Source organism: Eumetopias jubatus, unplaced genomic scaffold (assembly GCF_037043125.1).
Source record: "Eumetopias jubatus isolate StellerSeaLion01/CBP00866 unplaced genomic scaffold, mEumJub1_p1.0 scaffold_17, whole genome shotgun sequence".
In the NCBI taxonomy this organism is placed as follows: Eukaryota; Metazoa; Chordata; class Mammalia; order Carnivora; family Otariidae; genus Eumetopias; species Eumetopias jubatus.
In genome coordinates, this window is record NW_028274823.1 from 12,022,773 (window position 1) to 12,043,126 (window position 20,354).

General features: G+C 39.0%; 1 protein-coding gene across 4 annotated transcripts in view; it reads right to left on the reverse strand.

The window, feature by feature from the left end:
* Positions 1-19,829, reverse strand: part of SEC23IP (SEC23 interacting protein) — a 40,946-nt gene extending 21,117 nt beyond the window's left edge. For all 4 annotated transcript variants that reach the window (XM_028121780.2, XM_028121779.2, XM_028121777.2 and 1 more), the window contains exons 1-11: positions 19,595-19,829; positions 15,809-16,341; positions 13,374-13,596; positions 11,924-12,117; positions 7,261-7,350; positions 5,413-5,533; positions 4,020-4,109; positions 3,041-3,182; positions 1,742-1,950; positions 1,275-1,393; positions 585-737 (exon numbers count right to left, since the gene is read on the reverse strand). In XM_028121780.2, coding sequence (XP_027977581.1) covers positions 585-737; positions 1,275-1,393; positions 1,742-1,950; positions 3,041-3,182; positions 4,020-4,109; positions 5,413-5,533; positions 7,261-7,350; positions 11,924-12,117; positions 13,374-13,596; positions 15,809-16,341; positions 19,595-19,757 — 2,037 coding nt within the window. In that variant the 5' untranslated portion in view covers positions 19,758-19,829. The remainder of the gene's footprint in view (positions 1-584; positions 738-1,274; positions 1,394-1,741; positions 1,951-3,040; positions 3,183-4,019; positions 4,110-5,412; positions 5,534-7,260; positions 7,351-11,923; positions 12,118-13,373; positions 13,597-15,808; positions 16,342-19,594) is intronic.
* Between the last annotated feature and the right edge of the window lie 525 nt (positions 19,830-20,354).

Genomic DNA, 20,354 nt, shown 5'->3' on the forward strand with positions numbered 1-20,354 from the left:
ACATCGGGCTCCTTGCTCAGCAGGGAGCCTGCTTCTCCCTCTGCCCGCCACTCTCCCTGCTTGTGCTCTCTCTGACAAATAAATAAATAAAATCTTTAAAAAAACAAACAAAACTCCTGTGTTTTTCCATTTTTAAACATTTAAGTCTCTGCCTTATCTGAAATGTATTATGATAGAAGAGTATTCAAATGATTCTTAATTTTTGATCTTATACACAGGAAAAACAATTTCAAACAAAAATGAATCATACTGGGGCGCCCAGGTGGCTCAGTCAGTTAAGCATCTGCCTTCAGCTCAGGTCATGATCCCGGGGTCCTGGGATCGAGCCCCACATCGGGCTCCTTGCTCTGCAGGGAGCCTGCTTCTCCCTCTCCCTCTGCCTGCTGTTCCCTGTGCTTGTGCACGCTCTCTTTCTGTCACATAAGTAAATAAAATCTTAAAAAAAAAAAAAATGAATCAGGGCAACCCTCTCAGGTCCCCTTCCTCTTTGGGAGCTTTGTACTATCACTTTACTATCGCTCAATAAACTTTGATTTGCTGCCCACCAAAAAAAAAAAAAAAAAGAATCAAACTATCCTTAGTACCAGAGATTCCATATCAATCTTTTCCTTTTCAAAAGTGCTAACATATTCAAAGAGGCTAAGTGCTTCCAGAGTTTCCTGCAAACTTAGGACTTCTTCATTTTCAATGTCAAGGTCACAAGACTCATCCAAAGTCAACTTTGGCTCGTCAGGCATCTTAAGGAAAAAGAAAAGAAAGTCAGGGGAACACTGCAAACCTCAGAAAAACTCCCATAAAATGTCTCCTGGTCTACAGCAAATCTTAAACAATTTTGTTCCCATCAGAAATCGTAATTTTAGGTAGCTTATCATCCAAAGTCTGAATATTCTAAAAAAGTATATCAATTGAATAATAAATCACTCTTGCTCCCATTTCCTACAATAATTTACTTAACATTTTTTTAAATAATAAACTTTCTCTCACATTTAAATTCATAATCCATAAGGAAGACAAGTGAGAAACTCAAAGAAGTTAAATGATTCTATCACACATATAAACCTCAGGGTACTTTGATTTATAAAAACATTTCAGGGGCACCTGGCAGACTCAGTCAGAAGGGCATAAGACTCTTGATCTCAGGGTTACAAGTTTGAGCACCACATTGGGTGTAGAGATAACTTAAATAAACTTAAAAAAAAATTTTCAGGAAACAGTTCAGGCTTTAGAAAACCATTTGACTTCATCTCTAATCTAAATATGTAACCAGGCCATACCTGCTTTTCCTGAAAACGTGGCTGCTTCACAACTCCATTAGCAACAGCAAAAGCCCCAGGAGACTTTGACAAATTCAAATCCTTTTGATTAGATAAGATGTCAAACAATATTAAAGAACCTAAAAAAAATTACATTTTGTTTTATAATGACTCATACTTTTATAACACCAAGTAAAGTCTCCTACTTTTTTCTCCAAAGTCCCTAGGAAGAAGTCATACAAAAGTTAAATGTCAATCAAGATCTGATCATCAATATTCTTGTTTTACCAAAACAGCAGAATAAATTAAAATATAAAGCATTCCTAGGTAATTGAAAAGCAAAGGCAGAACCTAAACGCATTCATGTCTACCCTTTATAAAACTTAAAATCCATAATTCTAGATCTTGTACTAACAATGTCACCCTCACTAAAAGCAGCGATTACTCAACAAAAATTATGTTTAAAATTGGATATTTGACAGTTTTACCTAAACTGTGACCAGCAACAGAGACTCCTCCTTTGAAGTCTGGATTCCGACTCATAAAAAGTGCATGCAGACGGTTTATCTCCATTCCCACTTTTTCCACAATTGTCTGACAGTAGGTTGGGCTATTGTAAAATAAAATATCTAGCAAGGTTTCATTGGTAAAATGACGAAACCGACCAATACTTGGTAAAGTGATTTTCTTAATATTCCTGTTTTAGAAAGAAAAAAAGTATATTCAGACCTAGCCACCTTACATCTACAGACTTAAAAAGTTTAGATAGTGACTTCTAAATATACAATGAGTATAAGAATCCCACAGACTAATTATGAGTTGCTTCTGTAGACAAAGTTCTTATAAATCAATCAAGATAAAGCAAAAAAGTTTATGTGTGCCTACAACTATACTGTGACTTTGGGGATTCTACGGAGAGTTATCACATAAAATAAGGCCTATGTAAAAATTTTAATTTTATTTTTAAAGATGAAAGGCTGCTTGTCCATTTTTCTTCCAATTAATTGGAAAGCAGGATACCTGACACAATTTTTGGACAACAGGGAATATAGCAAGGAATGAGAAAGGAGTTTCATGCACTGAAAATCTTTCTTGATTTGAGAATGGACATAGTCAAGTTCACAAACATCCACAGAGAAAGATTACCCTCTCATTATAACAGGACCTACCATGGAATAATAATACGGAACAACACAGAATGCTATTTGTACAATTAGTTTTATTAAACCACGTGCCCTGAAATATCATGATCTTCACTAAAATCCAGATATGTTATTAGCCCTGTGTCCTAGAATAAGTATTATCTAAATCTGTGTTTCTCAATTGGGAGCATTCAAAATTGAGTGGAGCACTTTTACTTGTCACAGTGCCTACAGATGTTGCTGGCCTTTAACAAGAGCTGGCCATCTTTTTGGCTGTTGGGGGTTTGGAGTGTTGTCCAGTGGGTAGAGGCCAGGATGCTCTTAAACATCCTACAACGTACAGGACAGCCCCCTGTCTAAACTACTATAGATTAGAATAGTATTCTAAGACTGGCTTACATTTCTCAGATTCCCTTAAATATTTATAATAGGACTGCAGACATATGCATGCACACGTGCGCAAACACACATGCACACACACAGAAAAGTAGCATATAAACGTTAACAGTCAGTGTTTAAATCATACGTCAGAGCAACTATATCATTTAAATAAAGTTTTATTTAATAAATAAACTATTTCATATTATGGCTTAAATTCTGAATCTAAGTTTGACTAATCTGAACAAGTTATCAAAGTCCACACACCTGTCAACACCTGTGGCATCCCCACCCAAGGAACTATGCCAATGAACCGGAAGGAATTCCACTCTGCTTACTTTCCGATCGTCTAAAGATTTCTTGAAATGTGTCTGCAGCAATTTCAGGGAAACCACCCTAAAATCATCCACTTAAAAAAAAAATCAGGGAAGACAAATTAAATTGATTAAATTTCCTGGCTTGATGGGTAGTTACTAATTCCCTCAAATATGCTAGTACTTTTCATATAACAAACTTTTTAAGAAAAAAAAAAGAATGACAAAATCAGTCCAAAAAGGAAAAAACCCAACTTTTAGGAAGCTCTTTTTTTCAATGTTTTAGAGGAATGTATAAATGACTGAAAAACATTTAACTACCATTCCTGGAAGGCAGCTATGGGTACAGACTCTGGAATCAAACTGTCTGCCACAGGATCCCTGCTCGAGAACCCACAGACCATGATACAGGAGAGGTTAACTTATGCCTGTGGACTTCGGTACCTCACCTAGTAGTGGGGAGAAGAGCAACAGCACCTATATCCCCAAGGTTTATCGCCAAGAGGTGAGTAATATGCCAAGCAAAATGCCTGGCACAAATCAGGTATTCAATAAATATGAACTACTATTATACAGATATAAAAATAAATTAAAAATAAAACTTCAAAAATTTAAGTAAACCAGGCACATTCATTGTTCCATTAAACAACTTCTTTCAACTAATTGACTTTAAATCAGTTCAATGCACCGGTATACCTAGTTGCCGTAAGTGCCTATGCAGAGGTTGTCTGTCAGAAAAGCTAAATTATTTCCAAGATCCCTCCTAATCTTTCAGTCTAGGATTTTATGAGTTACATACATCATAAGAGGAAATCAAGTATAAATTACTACAGCCAGTAGTAAACAGCTGGAAACTATCTTAAAAATGAACATTTAGAAGTTCTTCTATTACTTCTCAATTCATTCCATGAAATAAGATGACTAATACTTACCACATTCAATAATGCTTCTAAAGCGCAAGTCACACACAGGTCCAATACCATGTACCATGAACACCAAATGATCAACCCGAGGCATTTCCCCTACAAAAGAAATACATACATACCTACATGCATACATACAAGCTGGGAAATTGTTTGGGTTTTCATATGTAAATAGCAATATTCTAAATATCCCTTTTGTCATCACAAACTAGGTAAAGAAATTTAAGACCCTTCCAAGCTAATTAGCTTCATTATTCTCTATGAAATGAGAAGAACAAAGCTCAAGGTCCATCTTGCCAAGTTAACAGTGAACTAGACCATGAGATGGAGGAAGCACACCACCTCTGGGATCCCAGAGGCTATGAGCATATGATAACCAGCAGTTTTGTACCTGCTGAGGCTCCATAACCTTTGTGACTTCTTCAGAATTCCCCAGGAGACTAAGCCCCACATGGAGAAGCAATATGCCAGCATAAAACTTTAAAATATTTCCCCCAATAGGGCACCGGTGCTCCACATTGGGTGTAGAGATTACTTAAATAAATAAATAAATAGATAGATAAATAAATAAATAAAATGTTTTCCCCAAATCCTTTCCCTATATAATATATATTCTACATACTGGAACATCTTCAAGTTCTATATAGGAAAACCAAGTTAAATCTATTATTTTACTCTGGCATACAGAAACAACAACAAGTTAAATCTGCTACCTTATCTGGTTATTTTGTTCACATTCATAATATGAGAACATGAATTTATATTTGTAGTTTCATAAGACAATGAAACAAAAATAAAGTATGTAATCATCAAAATAAAATCTGTATTTTCAACGGTATAACAGGGGAACCAAAGCACATACACTGGAGCAAGGGTTGGCCAAATAGGTCAAATCCTGCTCACAGGCTGGTTTTTATAAAGCTTTACTGGAACACAGCTATGCTCATTTGTTTACATACCACCTACAGGTGCTTTCATGCTACAATGGCAGAGCTGAATAGATGCAGCAAAGTCCACATGGCCTGGAATATTTACTGTTTGGCCCTTAACAGAAAAAGTTTGCCAACTTCCACACTAGAGTAATACAAACTAGATGAGACATGACCACAAAAGCCCAAAAATATTGCCAAGCCTAGTTTCAACCAGCAAAGTGCTTCTTCACAACAATACGTCTTTTAGAATCTATGTCACATGGTTTGTATATCTTCTACAGAATTCTAAATTTTAAAATAAACAGATATAAAAGTAATTGAATAAAAAGAAAGATATGTGCCAACCTGGCTGATTTCTGCATGTTACAGCAGGTAGTCCTAATAATGGCTTCTTTTTTCATCATTCTAAAAAATGATGCTAAAATAGAGGAGTCTAAAAATGACCTTGGCCCTAAACAAACTATACACACCGTCAGGAATCTCATCAAGGTTATCATCAATTCCACGCTTTACAACCCTGGGCCTTGTCTGTCCATCTTGTGTCGTTCCCCATTCATCTGGCACTGATGAAGGCTGGAACTGAACAATAACCTTCAAGACACGACAGAAGGATTATGATAGACCTCATGACCAAGTTCATTTCCACTACAGGCTAAATAATTTATTTCAATACATAAAAAACTACTTCACAATATCAATAGTTTACAAATCAAGTACTAGTATTGTTCTCCCAAAACAATTTTATAACAGTCCTGCTAGTGTTCACATTAACCATTAAAATTAGGCAAATCAATACCAATATTTCCAAAGTTTATACTGGAAAATACTACAACTAAATCAGAAGTAGAACACCTTGATTTTAAAAATGTAACATAAAAATCCAGATTTTTGTATAAGAAATTAAGAAAAATTACCTAGAACGGAGGAATCTTCATCTTAGAAAAATATTTTAGGCATAATTCTTTAAATAGCAAGATTCCCAATTAATTTACAAATTCAATTTCAATTCCAAGAGCTAATTTACCCACCATTTTTTAGGAAACATATATTCTGTTAAATCAACTAAATTTAGTCCTATGTTACACAGAAATTTTTCTTTAAAAAAAAAAAAGGAGGCATGCGAGATGGTATGCAAAATTTCTGTGTTTGCATCAAAAACAAATGAAAAAAGTTAAGAGTAGTTACCATTAGGAGAAATGGAAAATGCAGAGGTAAGAGGCTTTTATTTTTGATTTGACACCTTTTTATACTGTTTAAGTTTTGTTGGCATATAAATGTTTTTATTTTATTTCAATATCAATAAGGGCTACAGAAGTGATGAGATTAAAATTATTTTTGTTTTCTCATACACTTTTCTTAAAATAAATAAATACCCTATGTTCTGAAAAATTACCATATGCCAAGCACTATGCTGGCTGTTTTTGTATAAATTACTTCTTTTTATCTAAAATATGACCCTGGGAGGTACCTATTACAGGTGAGGAACCTGGAAGTCAGAGGGATTAAGTATGGTAAATGAAAGAACACCCCTAATTAGTATCTTAAAAAAAAACAAGTTCCGGGGCGCCTGGGTGGCTCAGTTGGTTAAGCCACTGCCTTCAGCTCAGGTCATGATCCTGGAGTCCCTGGATCGAGTCCCACATCGAGCTCCCTGCTCGGCAGGGAGTCTGCTTCTCCCTCTGGCCCTCCCCCATCTCATGTGCTTTCTCTCTCTCTCAAAAAAATAAAAATCTTTAAAATAAAAAAAAAAAAACAAGTTCATGGAGACAATACAAATAAGAAAAGGAAAGACATATTTTTAAAAGTTGAAACAAACCACCATCAAGGGCAGGGTGGACAAACTGTGGCCTGCGAGCCAAATCTGAGCTACCCCCTTTATAAATAAAGTTTTACCACAATAGACACCCCTACTGGTTCATATATTATCTGCAGCTGCTTTCAGGCTACACAGGCAGAGCTGAGAGCTGCAACAGAGATCACACAGCCTACGAAGAATTAAATATTTACTCTGCAGCCCCTGACAGAAAAAGCCTGCCAACCTCTGATCGAGTGCAAACGTTTATCAAACAACTTCAATGGTGCATACTAGGCTTCGGCTAACATGCTGCCCTAAGCAGAAACTTCATGAGAAAAATTTAAATTTTATTTTTGTTTCTATGATCAATGTGAACAAACTACAGTAAGCTTTTAAAAACAATGCACCTCTTATAAATATATCCCTACAGAAGTTAATTAAAATGAACATTTATCAACCACACTCAGCAAAATAATTAATTAAAATGAACCTAACATTTTAGTATCTTAAACAATAACATTACCTTTGGATTGTGCATAACGATTGTCTCTCCACTGGGGAACTCTAACCTACGGTGCCACTGATTCGTGGTTACTGCTTTTTTATATTCAGCCTAAAATAATGGAAACATATAATCCAGTAAGATAAATTTATACCACATTGAGAAAAAGTGTGGAACAAAAGTATAACTATGATGATAAAAATAATGTAACAGAGGCTCTCATGTACTAATTAATTGCCACACTTGTCAGTCACTTTATATACATTACCTCATTTAATTAATTACTCTCAATCACTCCTAAATAAGATTATCCCCATTATATAGAGGAGAAAACAAAGGTTTACACAGGCTATTAGTTTCCTAGGGCTGTGGTAACAACTACCACGAACTGAATGGCTCTGCAAACAGAAATGTATTGTCTCACAGTACTGGAGGCTAAAAGTCTGAAGTCAAACGTCAGCAGGCCATGTCCCTCGGAAACCTACAGGGAACTCCTTCCTTGCCTCTTCCTACCTTCTGGGGGTCTACCAGCAATCTTTAGTGTCCTTTGGCTCACAGATGCAACGCTATTTTTACATGGTATGATATCAAGTCATATTGGATTAAGGGCCCACCCGTCTCCAGAATGATCTCATCTTAATTGTATCTACAAGCATCCTATTTCCAGGTAAGATCACATTCGGAGGCACATATTTTTTGGAGGCTGGAAAGAAGGACACAATCAACCCTTAGCAGACATTTTAAGTTCACAGCTGCATGAGATTACACGCTGTCAAGTTGCAACGGAAGAACTGCAGTTCACTCCCATCCTCAACTTTCTGACTCCAAACACATGACTGCTGAGGGGCGCTTGGGTGGCTCAGTCAGTTAAGCATCTGCCTTCGGCTCGGGTCATGGTCCCAGGCTCCTGGGATCGAGCCCTGCATCGGGCTCCTGCTCATCGGGAAGCCTGCTTCTCCCTCTCACTCCCCTTGCTTGTGTTCCCTCTCTCAATGTCTGTCAAATAAATAAAATCTTTAAGAAAAAAAATAAAATAAAATAAAAAATAAAAATTAATTAACAATGATTATTTGACAATCATGTCAAAATAGACGAGTTTCTTTTTGTCTCCCAGTGATTGATTAATGATTCCTCTCCATCAGTCTCTATCCCTTTGACTCTTCCCCACTTGGTCTTTTTATAATTTTTACGATATTTATTTATAATTTTTAAAAGCGAGATTACAGGGCGCCTGGGTGGCTCAGTCGTTAAGCATCTGCCTTCAGCTCAGGTCATGATCCCAGGGTCCTGGGATCGAGCCCCGCATCGGGCTCCCTGCTCAGCGGGAAGCCTGCTTCTCCCTCTCCCACTCCCCCGCTTGTGATCCCTCTCTCGCTATTTCTCTGTCAAATAAATAAATAAAATCTTTAAAAAAATAAAAAATAAATAAAAGCAAGATTACAAACAAAAATGTTTAAAGAAAGAAAAGTTTCACCATCTTAAGAATTATTTGCACTTTTTCATATTCCCTTTCAATCCACAGCTTTAGAATAAATGTCTGGTACGGCAAGTTTCCACATGCCATTCTTCTAAAAGATCTTGGTTATTCTTGACACTTTGACCCTCCATATAAAATTCAGGAGCAGTTTGCACATTGTACCTTAAAAACCCGATGTAATTTTGATTAGGATTACATAAAATTTATAAAATAATTTGGGAAGAACAGACATCTTAACTGCATCTGTGAACATATTTAGCTCCATTTCTTGAGATCATCTTTTATTTCCTTTAATTCTGTTTTATAGTTTTCCTCCACAAGTTCATATAGGTATTTGTCAGACTTTTTCCTACTTAGCCTATAGTTTTGTTAGTGTTATAAATAGCATTTTTTTTTATTATGGGTGCTAGTTATTTATCTATTTATTTATTTATTTTTATGTAGGCTCCATGCCCAACGTGGGGCTCAAACTCATGACCCTGAGATCAAGAGTCACATACTCTACCAACTGGGCCAGCCAGGCACCCCCCACTCTAGTTAGTTATTTCTATTATACAGGAATGCCATTAATTGGTAGATGTTGATTTTATATCCACAGACTTGCAGTGCTAATGGTTATTTCTGAAAGTTCTCCTGACTTCCTATGTACATAATCATGTCATCATCAAATAGAAGGTGTTTTCTGTTTCCAACTCTTCTGTTTTGTTTCAGTGCTCTGATAGTACAGGATCACCTACACAATATTGAGAAATATGTCTTGCTTCTCTTCTTCTCGTTGGCTTTCTCATTTCCTAACCTCCTCTGCATCTTCCCTGATCTGGTCTAAGCATCATGGAAGATGCTGAAGTGGAGCTAAGATCTCCCTAGATTAAGAACAGTCGTGTGCTGTTGAGACGGTCAGTACATGGACAGCTATCCCACCCACAAAGCCAGTGTCATCCATTTATAATCAAATAAGATTATAAAGTGAGATAAAGTGAATACTTTTAGATACTGCTTAGACTTTATACTTAGACTATGTGCCCTCGCTTCAAAATAATAGGACTAAACTTGAGATATTATACCTTCAGTAGGGTCCTACCAAAGATGCCAAAAATTATGGTATACATTTGCTTAATAATTTCAGTCTAAAATTAAGCTATAGATATCAACACATTTTTTACACATTTTTTTCCTCACTCAAATAACTAAAACTATAATTTGGGAGACTGGTGCCTCCTGTACATATTTCCAAGAACAAAATTAATTTTATGCCTTCTTTTCAGTCTATGCTCTTCTTAAGTGAGTTCTGACTCCGTTCTAAATCAAGTGTTTTTCAAACTGTGGGTGATGACTAGTAATAAATTATAAAATCAATGTTTCAAATGAAATAAAAAATATCAGAGTGGCACCTGGTAAGTGTAAGTACTGTTCCACGGGCCTTTGCTTTCAGTGGTGTGTGAGAGCAGGCCCACATCAGCTCACAAGCGCAAATCAAAACTCTTCCCAACTGTGTCTAGTAACATCCTGTTGATAGCTTAAAATTGTCCATGAAGAGAGTACTTATATCATGGAAATCAGCAAACGCTATAAATCAGGGGCTTTTATTCCCCAGAGAGTCAGTTACCACACACCAGTATTTCTAATAATTAAATATATGTTTGTGTGTGTATGTATAAAATGTGTATACTAAATTTCAATGTCAAATGTATTTCTTAATAGGTTGAAATGAAAAAAATTTGAAGCCTGTGCTCTCAACAAGCTTCTTTTCCAAATTACCTTCCCCACTGTCCTACTTTAGGCCAACACTTACCTTTCAGTGTCGATTTGGTTATAAAATTATATTTCATAGTCACTACTATAGAGATTAGTATTTCCAGGACAAGTACACTTGGTAATACCTAAGAAATGCATTTATAGGGGCGCCTGGGTGGCTCAGTAGGTAAAGCATCTGCCTTCGGCTCAGGTCATGATCTTGGGGTCCTGGGAACAAGCCCCACATCAGGCTCCCTGATCAGCAGGGAGTCTGCTTCTCCCTCTGCCCCTCCCCCTGCTCATGCTCCCTCTCTCTCTCAAATAAATACTTTTTAAAAAATGCATTTATATTTTTTTAAAAAAAGCAAAATATGCTACAAAAAGTCTGTACTATTACAATAGTTAGAAAAATACGTATACAGATAGAAAATATTTTTTAAATGTAGAGGTTCAATTTGAAAGGATGACATGATTGTGATTTAATTTTTTATCTCTATTAAATATTACGTTCTTCAAGCACAAAAAGAATTTAGTAATTAATGGTTAGCTGTTAAACTTGACGTCAGCTCCTAAACAAAACATAAGGTCTAGTCCTTACTTGAAGCTATTCAAAATATGAACTAGGGAAAGTTAACATTTTAAAGGCCCCTTTCACCGATAACATAGTATTGTTTTAATGTTTTCTGTTAGCAATAGTTATCCAAGTTTTAATTACTACAACATTAAACAACAGTAACTACAGTGTTCTGTATCTCATTTCCATGTATGCAAATTGAATTCATTTAACTTATTTCAAACATTTAATTCAACCATGAAGTAGACCAATCATAAGAAATTAACACAATATATAAAACTTTACCGGCAGTTTTAGAATGGCTAATAAGTCTTGAGACATTTGTTCCTATTCTGTTTTCTATTTATTTTTCAAAAATCAGAGGTTAATCTCAAGCCTTTCACTGAACAGTAATTTGAAAAGCATCCATAGGCTTGGCATGTGCTGTTAAAAACAGATCCCAGCAGACTAAGATGATCTGAAGGTTTACTAAAGTACCTTTTGTGATTTGTGATATGTCCCTGAAAAACAGTCTACCTTCAGACATGGAGGCCACGATTAGCATCTCTTGAACAATGGCACCACTTAAAAGCAATCCTCTTTGTGAACAGGATCAAAACAGGCTCTTATAAAGCTGGCTCTCAGGGCGCCTCGGTGGCTCAGTTGGTTAAGCGACTATTTCATGACTTCAGTTTAGGTCATGATCTCAGAGTTCTGGGATCAAGCCCCAAGTTGGGCCCCGCACTCAACTTGAGATTCTTTCCCACACACATGCGCACACGCGCTCTTTCTCTAATATAAATAAATAATTCTTTAGAAAAATAAAGTCGGCTCCATTGTGAGTGGTGTTACACAGGGCTCCGATATATACAAGGCCTATGTTTTTTAAAGAAACGAGTAAAGGAATAAAGCCCACATACCTCTAGTTTTTCACTGAACTCCTCGGTATAGGGAATAAATCTGCTGTCTGTGTCGCCTTTGTAAAACCAAGTACAGCGTCTCACTTCAGCGGGCTCCTCCTCCCAGTACACAGCCTTCCTCACTCGGTCATAGAGATATACGTCATAGCGCCCTCCATCCGTGCCTAGAACCACGCTCTCAGGATCTGGCTGGACTGGAGCACAAAGTCCACATTTTAACCCGACCGTAACAAGGCATGTATAAAAGTAATAAATAATGAATATGGTGACTGGCTGATCCTAAAAGACAAAGAACTAAGTTCATTTTTGTTTAAAAATAGAATTTTAAGATTAATTTGTGCTGCTCAAAATTAGGACTCTTCTTGAGTGAAGAAAAAACAGCCAGAACAAAGTTTTAAAACATGATCATTTAAGGGGCTCCTGGGTGGCTCGGTCAGGTAAGTGACTGCCTTCAGCTCAGGTCATGATCCCAGGGTCCTGGGATCGAGTACCGCATCGGGCTCCTTGCTCAGCAGGGAGTCTGCTTATCCCTCTCTCTCTGCCCTTTCCCCCTGCTGATGTGTGCACACGCTCTCTCTCTCTCTCTCTCTCTCTCAAATAAATAAAATCTTAAAAAAAAATGACCATCTAAAAAAATCATAATTCAAATAACTGATGTTTTCTTCTTTTAATCAAAGCAGCAATGTTCCATAAAGTATATTTCTAGGGGGTATTAACGAGTGATTTTTAAGTGCCATGATGAAATATCATCAGGGTAGGGACGCCTGGGTGGCACAGTGGGTTAAGCATCTGCCTTCAGCTCAAGTCAGGATCCCAGGGTCCTGGGATGAGTCCCACATCAGGCTCCCTGCTCAGCGGGAGCCTACTTCACCCTCTGCCTCCCACCCCCCCTGGTTATATGCGCAAGTGCGCGCTCTCTCTCTCTCCGACAAATAAATAAAATCTTAAAAAAAAGAAAAGAAAAAGAAATATCATCAGGATAAACACAAACACATATTTCTATACGCCAATTCTCAGAGCCTTAAGACACTACAGTGCACTGTCTATCTCAAAAGGTGAATGGGATTAAATCACTTCCAAAACTCACCTGACCACAGAACACTTTTCAGAGCATCTTCGGGAACAAGAGTTCCAAAGAAGATATTTTATAAGTGCCCATTAGCTACAAATGAATAAGGGAAATAGAAAAATTGACACCCACATTATATGAACTACTCTATTTCTCTAACTTAAAACACCGTTACACAAAGAAGAAAATTATTAAAACATTTAAAAACCTTGCTCAAATAACTCAGGACTTACGTTAATATCACTGTCTTAAGGTGCAGAGTCTGGTGGAGTCTACAAGGCCTAAGGAATTTGACATTCACAAAAAGTAAGCCATGGAAAAATACTCTTTATTTCTTCTCTTCCTAAAATCAGATACAAACGATGCATGATTAGTACTTACCTGAATTATAGATTTCTTCAAGATTCAAAGAGTCAAACATACTGAAAGGCATCCATAGTTGTTTGTATTCTACCTCCTTGCAGTAAAACCAGTGGGGCTGAACAGGTTCGTATTGGTTTTGAAGTAGAAAAGGAGGTGGCACTTGCACAGAGGGACCTGCAGGTCTAGCAAGGGCCTGCTGTTGCGTTGGAGGGGTCAACCCTGATGGCACTGAAGGAGGAATCTGAAGGACACAAAAAAGTTAGAGGACTATGATGTTTGTCCAAAAAAACAATTCCACATATGCCTCAGACACAAAGTGACATTAGTAATGATTATCCTACATGTATTTCTAGACAACTGTTTAGTTTAATAACTAGGCCTTAAAGCAACTAAAATTTTTTAAAAATCTAACAAAATTTAACATCAGTCTTAAAAGTAAACTGGGCTTTCTCAAACTGATGGCAAACTAAACTAGCACCTTCACAGAAATCAATCTAGCAGTATGTCTTCTATGATTTAGTTAACTTTTAAAACCTGCACATCCCTTGACCTGGCCATTCCATTTCTAAGAACTCATCCTAAAGATGTAATTAAGAAACAAGTAAAAATTTACCTACAAAGATGTGTACAAAAGGTCATTTATAATAGAAAATCACTGGACACAATCTAAATGTCTGAGACCTTATTAAATAAATTATGTAACTTAAATGCTAGAATTCTCTAGAGCCATTAAAAATGTTTTAGAAAAAATCTTAACATCTAAAAAAGGTTCACAGAAATGTCTAGAAAAAAGGTAACAGACATATAACAAAATGAAAAGAGTGGTTACTGAGGGGCAATTTTTAATCATTTGACTTTTCTGCATTTTTTAAATTTTCTGTACTAGAAATACTTTTAAAATCAAAATACAATTATTTTAAAATTTTTTAATTGAAAATCATTTTGGAATGTATCAATGTTAAAGTTACCAAGGTGTTAACTGTACTGTGGTTATGTGAAAGAACTTTCTTACTCTTAGGAAATACGCACAAGGGGTGCCTGGGTGGCTCAGTCAGTTGAGCGTCTGCCTTCGGCTCAAGTCATCTTAGGGTCCTCAGATCGAGCCGCACATTGGGCGCCCTGCTCAGCGGGGAGTCTGCTTCTCCCTCTGCCTCTCCCCCCGACCTGGCTTGTGCTCTGTCTCTTGCTCTCTCTCTCTCAAATATATAAATAAAATCTTAAAAATAAATAAAATAAAGGAAATATGCAGGAAAATATTTAGGAGTAAAGAGTCATCATGTATTCAACTGACCAAGTGTTTCCCAAAACAATTGCACACATACATGGTGAGGAGAGAGAGGATGCCCAAATGCGTGTGAGTGCACACATGCACAAGTGACAGAACGGGGTAAGATGTTAATGACGGATAAATATGGGTTAAGGGTACTGGAGTGCTGTTGGTGCTATTTTTATTTTTGCAACTTTGTTTTTTTTAAGCAGGCTCCATGCCCAGTGCAGCGCCCAATGAAGGGCTCGAACTCCCGACACAGAGATCAAGACCTTAGCTGAGATCAAGAGTCAGACGCTTAACTGCCTGAGCCACCCAGGCACCCCTGCAACTTTAAGTCTGAAATTACCACTTTTAATATTCTTAGATACCTTTTCAAAAATTTAATCAGCAAACTATTACGTTAACTATACTGCACACTGTGATTCCGGTTACGTTCCAATATGCTGAAATCTAACATTATCAAGAGTTTGTATGTTGATAGAATTTAAATTAAACAATAAAACAGAGCCCATTCTCTATCCCCAAGAGAGAAGTGAGGTTATACCCTGACTATAATACCGCTATCCCTGCCAAAATGGGTGGGGTTCTTAATTCTTCCTTTTAATCATTTCCCTTTTTTTGATTCAGTTGATTTCCCTGAACAATTAGCTGGGAAAAGAGCATAAGGGAATTTCATAAACTTTACCCAATGCAAATGTTGTTCCATCACCCTCCTGAGACTCGAGGTTGACTGTCTAGACCCAAACTTCATAATGTAAATAAAAGAAATTACTGGAGTAATCAATTTTAGTCCCTGTAATTGAATGTTTTGATTGAGTAGGATAATTAAAAAATGAGAAGCTGGCAGTCTGTTAATAATTGCTTCAACTCTCACCTATCTCTAGATGACATTTATTATTGATATCTTACACTAAAATCTGGAAATACTGACATGTAGTTAACTCATTAAAATCAAGTACTACTTCCACAGACTGATAATATAAACTAATACATGAACCATTTGATGAGCTACTTTTGAAAGAATGTTTACTTCAAAGCATGTAGCTTACAAAGAAGGGCCTCTGAAAATAATTTGTCATCACACTGATTATTAAAAGTGCAGTGTTTTTAAAAACATAGGCTAAGATGACAGAGAGATAAAAAATCAGAGTGAATAGCTAGGATATAAAAACATGTCTCATACCGGTGGCAAAGACCCTCCAGGCATCTGGTACATCTGCACAGGGGGCCCAGAGGGGGGAGGATGGGCGGGATGGCCTGGTGTTTGGCACTGTTGCAGCTGTGGTGGTGCGATATAAGGATTGGCCCTGCTGCTCACAGGGGTATGACGATACGGATTGTGTCCTTGATGTGGTGTTCCCTGTGGCGGGCTCCCAAAATTGGAAGGAGGGAGACTACTCGGCTGAGAAGGCAGGTAAGTATTCATTCCCATCTGTGAAGAAGGTGGAGCACCATACTGAGCCTTCGAAATGGGTGGTGAACATGCATTCAACACATCTTGGGATCCAGTTGTAAAAGGGAGGTCAGCCGGGGACTTGGAGAATGCTGAGTGTCCAGCTGACGCTGCCACAGTTGTTAATGGTGACTGTCCAATATTCCCAAAAGGATCACTACTGCTTGATACCTGAGAGAAGTAACTAAATGTCTGTGGGGTAGACGTGTGAGCAGAAGTCTGACCAAGAAAGCTGTCCTCCTCACCGACATCTGTAGAATCCTCTGAAAGGGAACAGGAGAGCAAACAGCTTAAAGGATAGTCTATTGCTCTGCAGATAGGATCCTATATGGCAGATCTAGCAATTGCACCTCCTGTTTTCTTGTTCTATTTCTGCATTACAGAAAAAAAGGTGAAAACCTTTTTCTTTTTGCTTTGAAATGAAAAACCAGAAAATATGAATAAGAAACAACAAGAGGGAAAAATGAGAATTCATTCATAAGCCCACCTCCCAGAGACAATCGCTGTTAACATTTTGGCACACGACCTTTTATGTTTTTTGAATAAATATAAATAGTTAAGTGTTTATTTTGTAAATATACACAGATTACACCTATTTGTACAAGAATGCTTTCAAAAATAGAAACAAAATTTGTATCTACTATTTTTACATTTCATTTTGAACTTTTTCCTGGTAAAAAATAATTCCAATGTTATTCCACTACCAAATTACACATAATTCTATTTCTACAGTAATAACAAACTTAAGTACAGATATGACTCTGTTGACAAGAAGGGTGTGTGTCAGGGCTCTTACCTACAAGGCGTTCATTGTACAAATGAACATGTGGTATTTGTATTCCCAAGGCAAAGTAGGTCAACCATTAATTGCCATCCCTAAAATCACACAGTATCACATCCAGATAACTAGTCATTAGAGAATGCCAAATCATGAGAAAAGTCATTTTCTAACCAGAGGAAGTTCTCCTCACTTCCCTTTGCCAAAAATGATCTTCACTGCAGGTATTATCAACCTCAAATTATCCTCTCTACTGCGACCAAGCTGTAAAATAAAAGCATGCTCCCTGGGATGCCTGGGGGGCTCAGTCGGTTAAGCATTGGCCTTCAGCTCAGGTCAGATCTCAGGGTCCTGGGATGGAGTCCCGCATCAGGCTCCCTGCTCAGCGGGGAGTCTGCTTTTCCCTCTCTCTCTGCCTGCCGCTCCCCCCTGCTTATGCACACTCTCTCTCTGACAAATAAATAAAATCTTAAAAAAAAAGAAAGAAAAAGAAAAAAGCATGTTCCCTCCACACGGCCTCAAAAGTCCAGCCTGCTTTTCCTTACTAAGCTTTTTACAGCCCTTAGTCTGGAGAAACTTTCCTCTTCCTAATCTTTTCCTTCTCCAGTCTCATTCCCTCTTACCTCCTGCTGCAGGAGGCATGGCACCCAACAGAGGACCCACACCCAGCACAAAGCACGCTGTGATCCTTGCCCCTAAGTGGACTTTCAAGCTCCAGGATCCTTACTGACCTCTGCTGAAGGAGGCCACCGGGCTCAGAGATTCTGGCTTGAGCTTCTAGGTTGTTCCCATTATATCTCTCACACATCGATTTAACTAAAATACTCCACTATTCAAAATACTCCCCTCAGTTGTTTCTTCGTAACTAAAAATAAAATATCACCTCCTGCACAAAGCCCTTTGTCTGCTGGTTCTAATCTCCTTCTCGGATATATTTCCAGTTCTCACTCTCTCTTTTCAGCTGCCTGGACCTAACCTGTCTGTATTTCTCAGTTCATCTCTCAACAACTAAAAACATGGAATGGAGAAAGCCTCCGTGGTATCCTTCGTCTTTTAAGACAACTTGGGATCAACGTGATCCAAGAAACTTTTTTCTGATTAGCATCAGTTGTAAATGAAATGCTGATCCCAACGTGCTGCCAGCTCAGCTCAGGGGCACTTTCTAATTACACGTGGACACATTTGGTAAAGACACCTACAACTTTAATGAGCATTTGTATACCTGTGACACTCCCAACTCTGTCTCAAACCGAGACTGTTCTCATGTGTTCCAGAACCTATTACCCAAATGCTTCCTCAACACTTCTGGCAGACTCAGCCACAGACACCTCAAACTTAGTTAAGCCTGAAAATGCATTTATCATCTTAACGTTGTCCCTTCATGTGCTCCTTTTACAACACTACACTATCTCAACAGATGTTTGCCAACATCCATCCGACACTCAAATCAAAACATTGTCTCTTAGACTCCTCCTTCCTCCCCCGCCCCCTTGATTTCTCAATCCCTTCATTTAATCATTCAGATACTCATTCAAGAAATATGTACACAGTATCCATTATATGCCAGTTAGGGAGCTAGGTCTTTGGGCTAAAACCGAATGAAGAGAAGTGTGTTGACAGAGCTGACAGTATGGCCTCCAGTGAGTCACTAAGTCACAACAATTTATAGACTAAAAAAATTTCTCACCTCTCATCCCTGTTCTTCATACCCAATGTGGCTGGGGAGGGCTAGAGGGCCATCCACTCGTACCTGATTCCCAATGGCCTCCAGACCGACCCCTCTTGCTACAGTCAGCTTTCCTCTGGTGCAATTTCAGAAAACTCCAGTCTTTCTGAAACACACCTCTAATTTCACTGCCTTGTTAACTTAAAATCTACTGACTACGTGAGCCACTCTTCTAGCACATACTCTAGCAATAGCCACAAACTTCAAGAAGCCTACAGTCCAAACAGAGAGGCAGATATGTTGATTTCACAAACATTTATATTACACCAGGTGCCAGACACTACACTCAGTGCCTTACAAAAATCAATTCACTTCTTACAGCCTTATGAGGTTGTACAAATATGGAAACTGAAGCACAGAAAGGTAAGGTAACATGCCTGAGGTCACACAGCAAGTTAATGGCAGAGTCAAGGCTGGAACACAGTCTGTGCTCCTAAATACCATGCTCTGGGTTATACCACACAATCATTAAAAAGCAATACCCCTAGACAAGAACAAAGAAGTGAAAGAGCTAGGGTGAGCACAGGAGTGGGGGACAAGAAGAACAAGAAAAAGCTTCTTAGACAAAGTGAAGCACTGTCTTAAAAGATGAGTACTCCATTCTGTACCTCTACTTTCCAAATATTACATGTCTATCCCAGGAAAGGGAAGCTATCTATCTTCGGAGATATCCCACCGTATCCTAGTTGAGAAGCACTAATTTCTTTGCATTCCCTAGCACACCAATAGGTGTTCAACCAAAAGCTGGGTAATGTCAGTGCCAGTGTGGAGCGTCCAGCCCTCGGAACAGAGGGTTCCTTGGACGAAGAGCAAGCCTCCTGATCTGGCCCCCGCTTCCGATATCTCAAAGCCCCCGGGCCATTCAAACCTGGCCACCGATGGCCCCGGCAAGCTACCCAGAGAGTCGGATCGAGACAGAAGGAAAACCTCCCATCCGACCCTCGTCGCCCCCACGTCCCCCGCCCGCCTCCCCACACACACTCGTCCCACCGGATCCCCCTCTCCCTACTACCTCCGGGCAGGAGCAAGGAGGCCGAGGCAGCGGCGGCTTGGGTGACTGGGATGAAGGGCACGTTGAAGCTGAATTCCGTGGCCGAGGAGGAAAAGAGTAAATTAGTGCCCGATGAGGAGGTGTTGGCGGCACCGCCGGCCCCGTTAGGTTTCCTCTCGGCCATGGCTGCGGCCCACCGTCCGTTACACGTCTCCCGGCGGCCCGGCCAGCACCACCGGCCGGAAACCAGTCACACTCGGGGCCAACACACTTCCGCACTTGCGCACAAAGCCCGGAACTCCGGAAGGCTGCTCTGCAGCCTTCCCCTTCCCCTGGAAAGCGCCGCCAGAAACCAACATGGCGGCGCTGGCTTCAAGCCCGAGTCCTAGCACGTGACATTCCCAGGTGCTGCCTGGGCCGAGGCTGGGGCTGGAGCGTGGGAGTGGCAGTGCCGCTGGCTCTGAATCCAGGCGCGAGCTGACGCTGAGGGTCACGGATTGCGTGGGGCGTTCTGGGCTTCCTAAAAGTACGCACAGGAGAGTGTAACTGGCAAAGATTTTGAAGGAACAGCGGAAGCCTGCAGGAGCAGACAGCAGAGTGCTACCCGCGTTGGGAGGGAAGAAGTGGTGTGTGAGCCATTTGTAGCCAAAGCTGAGCCCGGTTCACCCACGCTCGCACTCGCATCCAGCCCGCCCACATGTCTTTCTGGACTGAACTGAACTCTTTTTGTTGGCCCAGAAATAGAAATGGCAAAAACTTTTTGAAGTTTTTAAGCCATGTT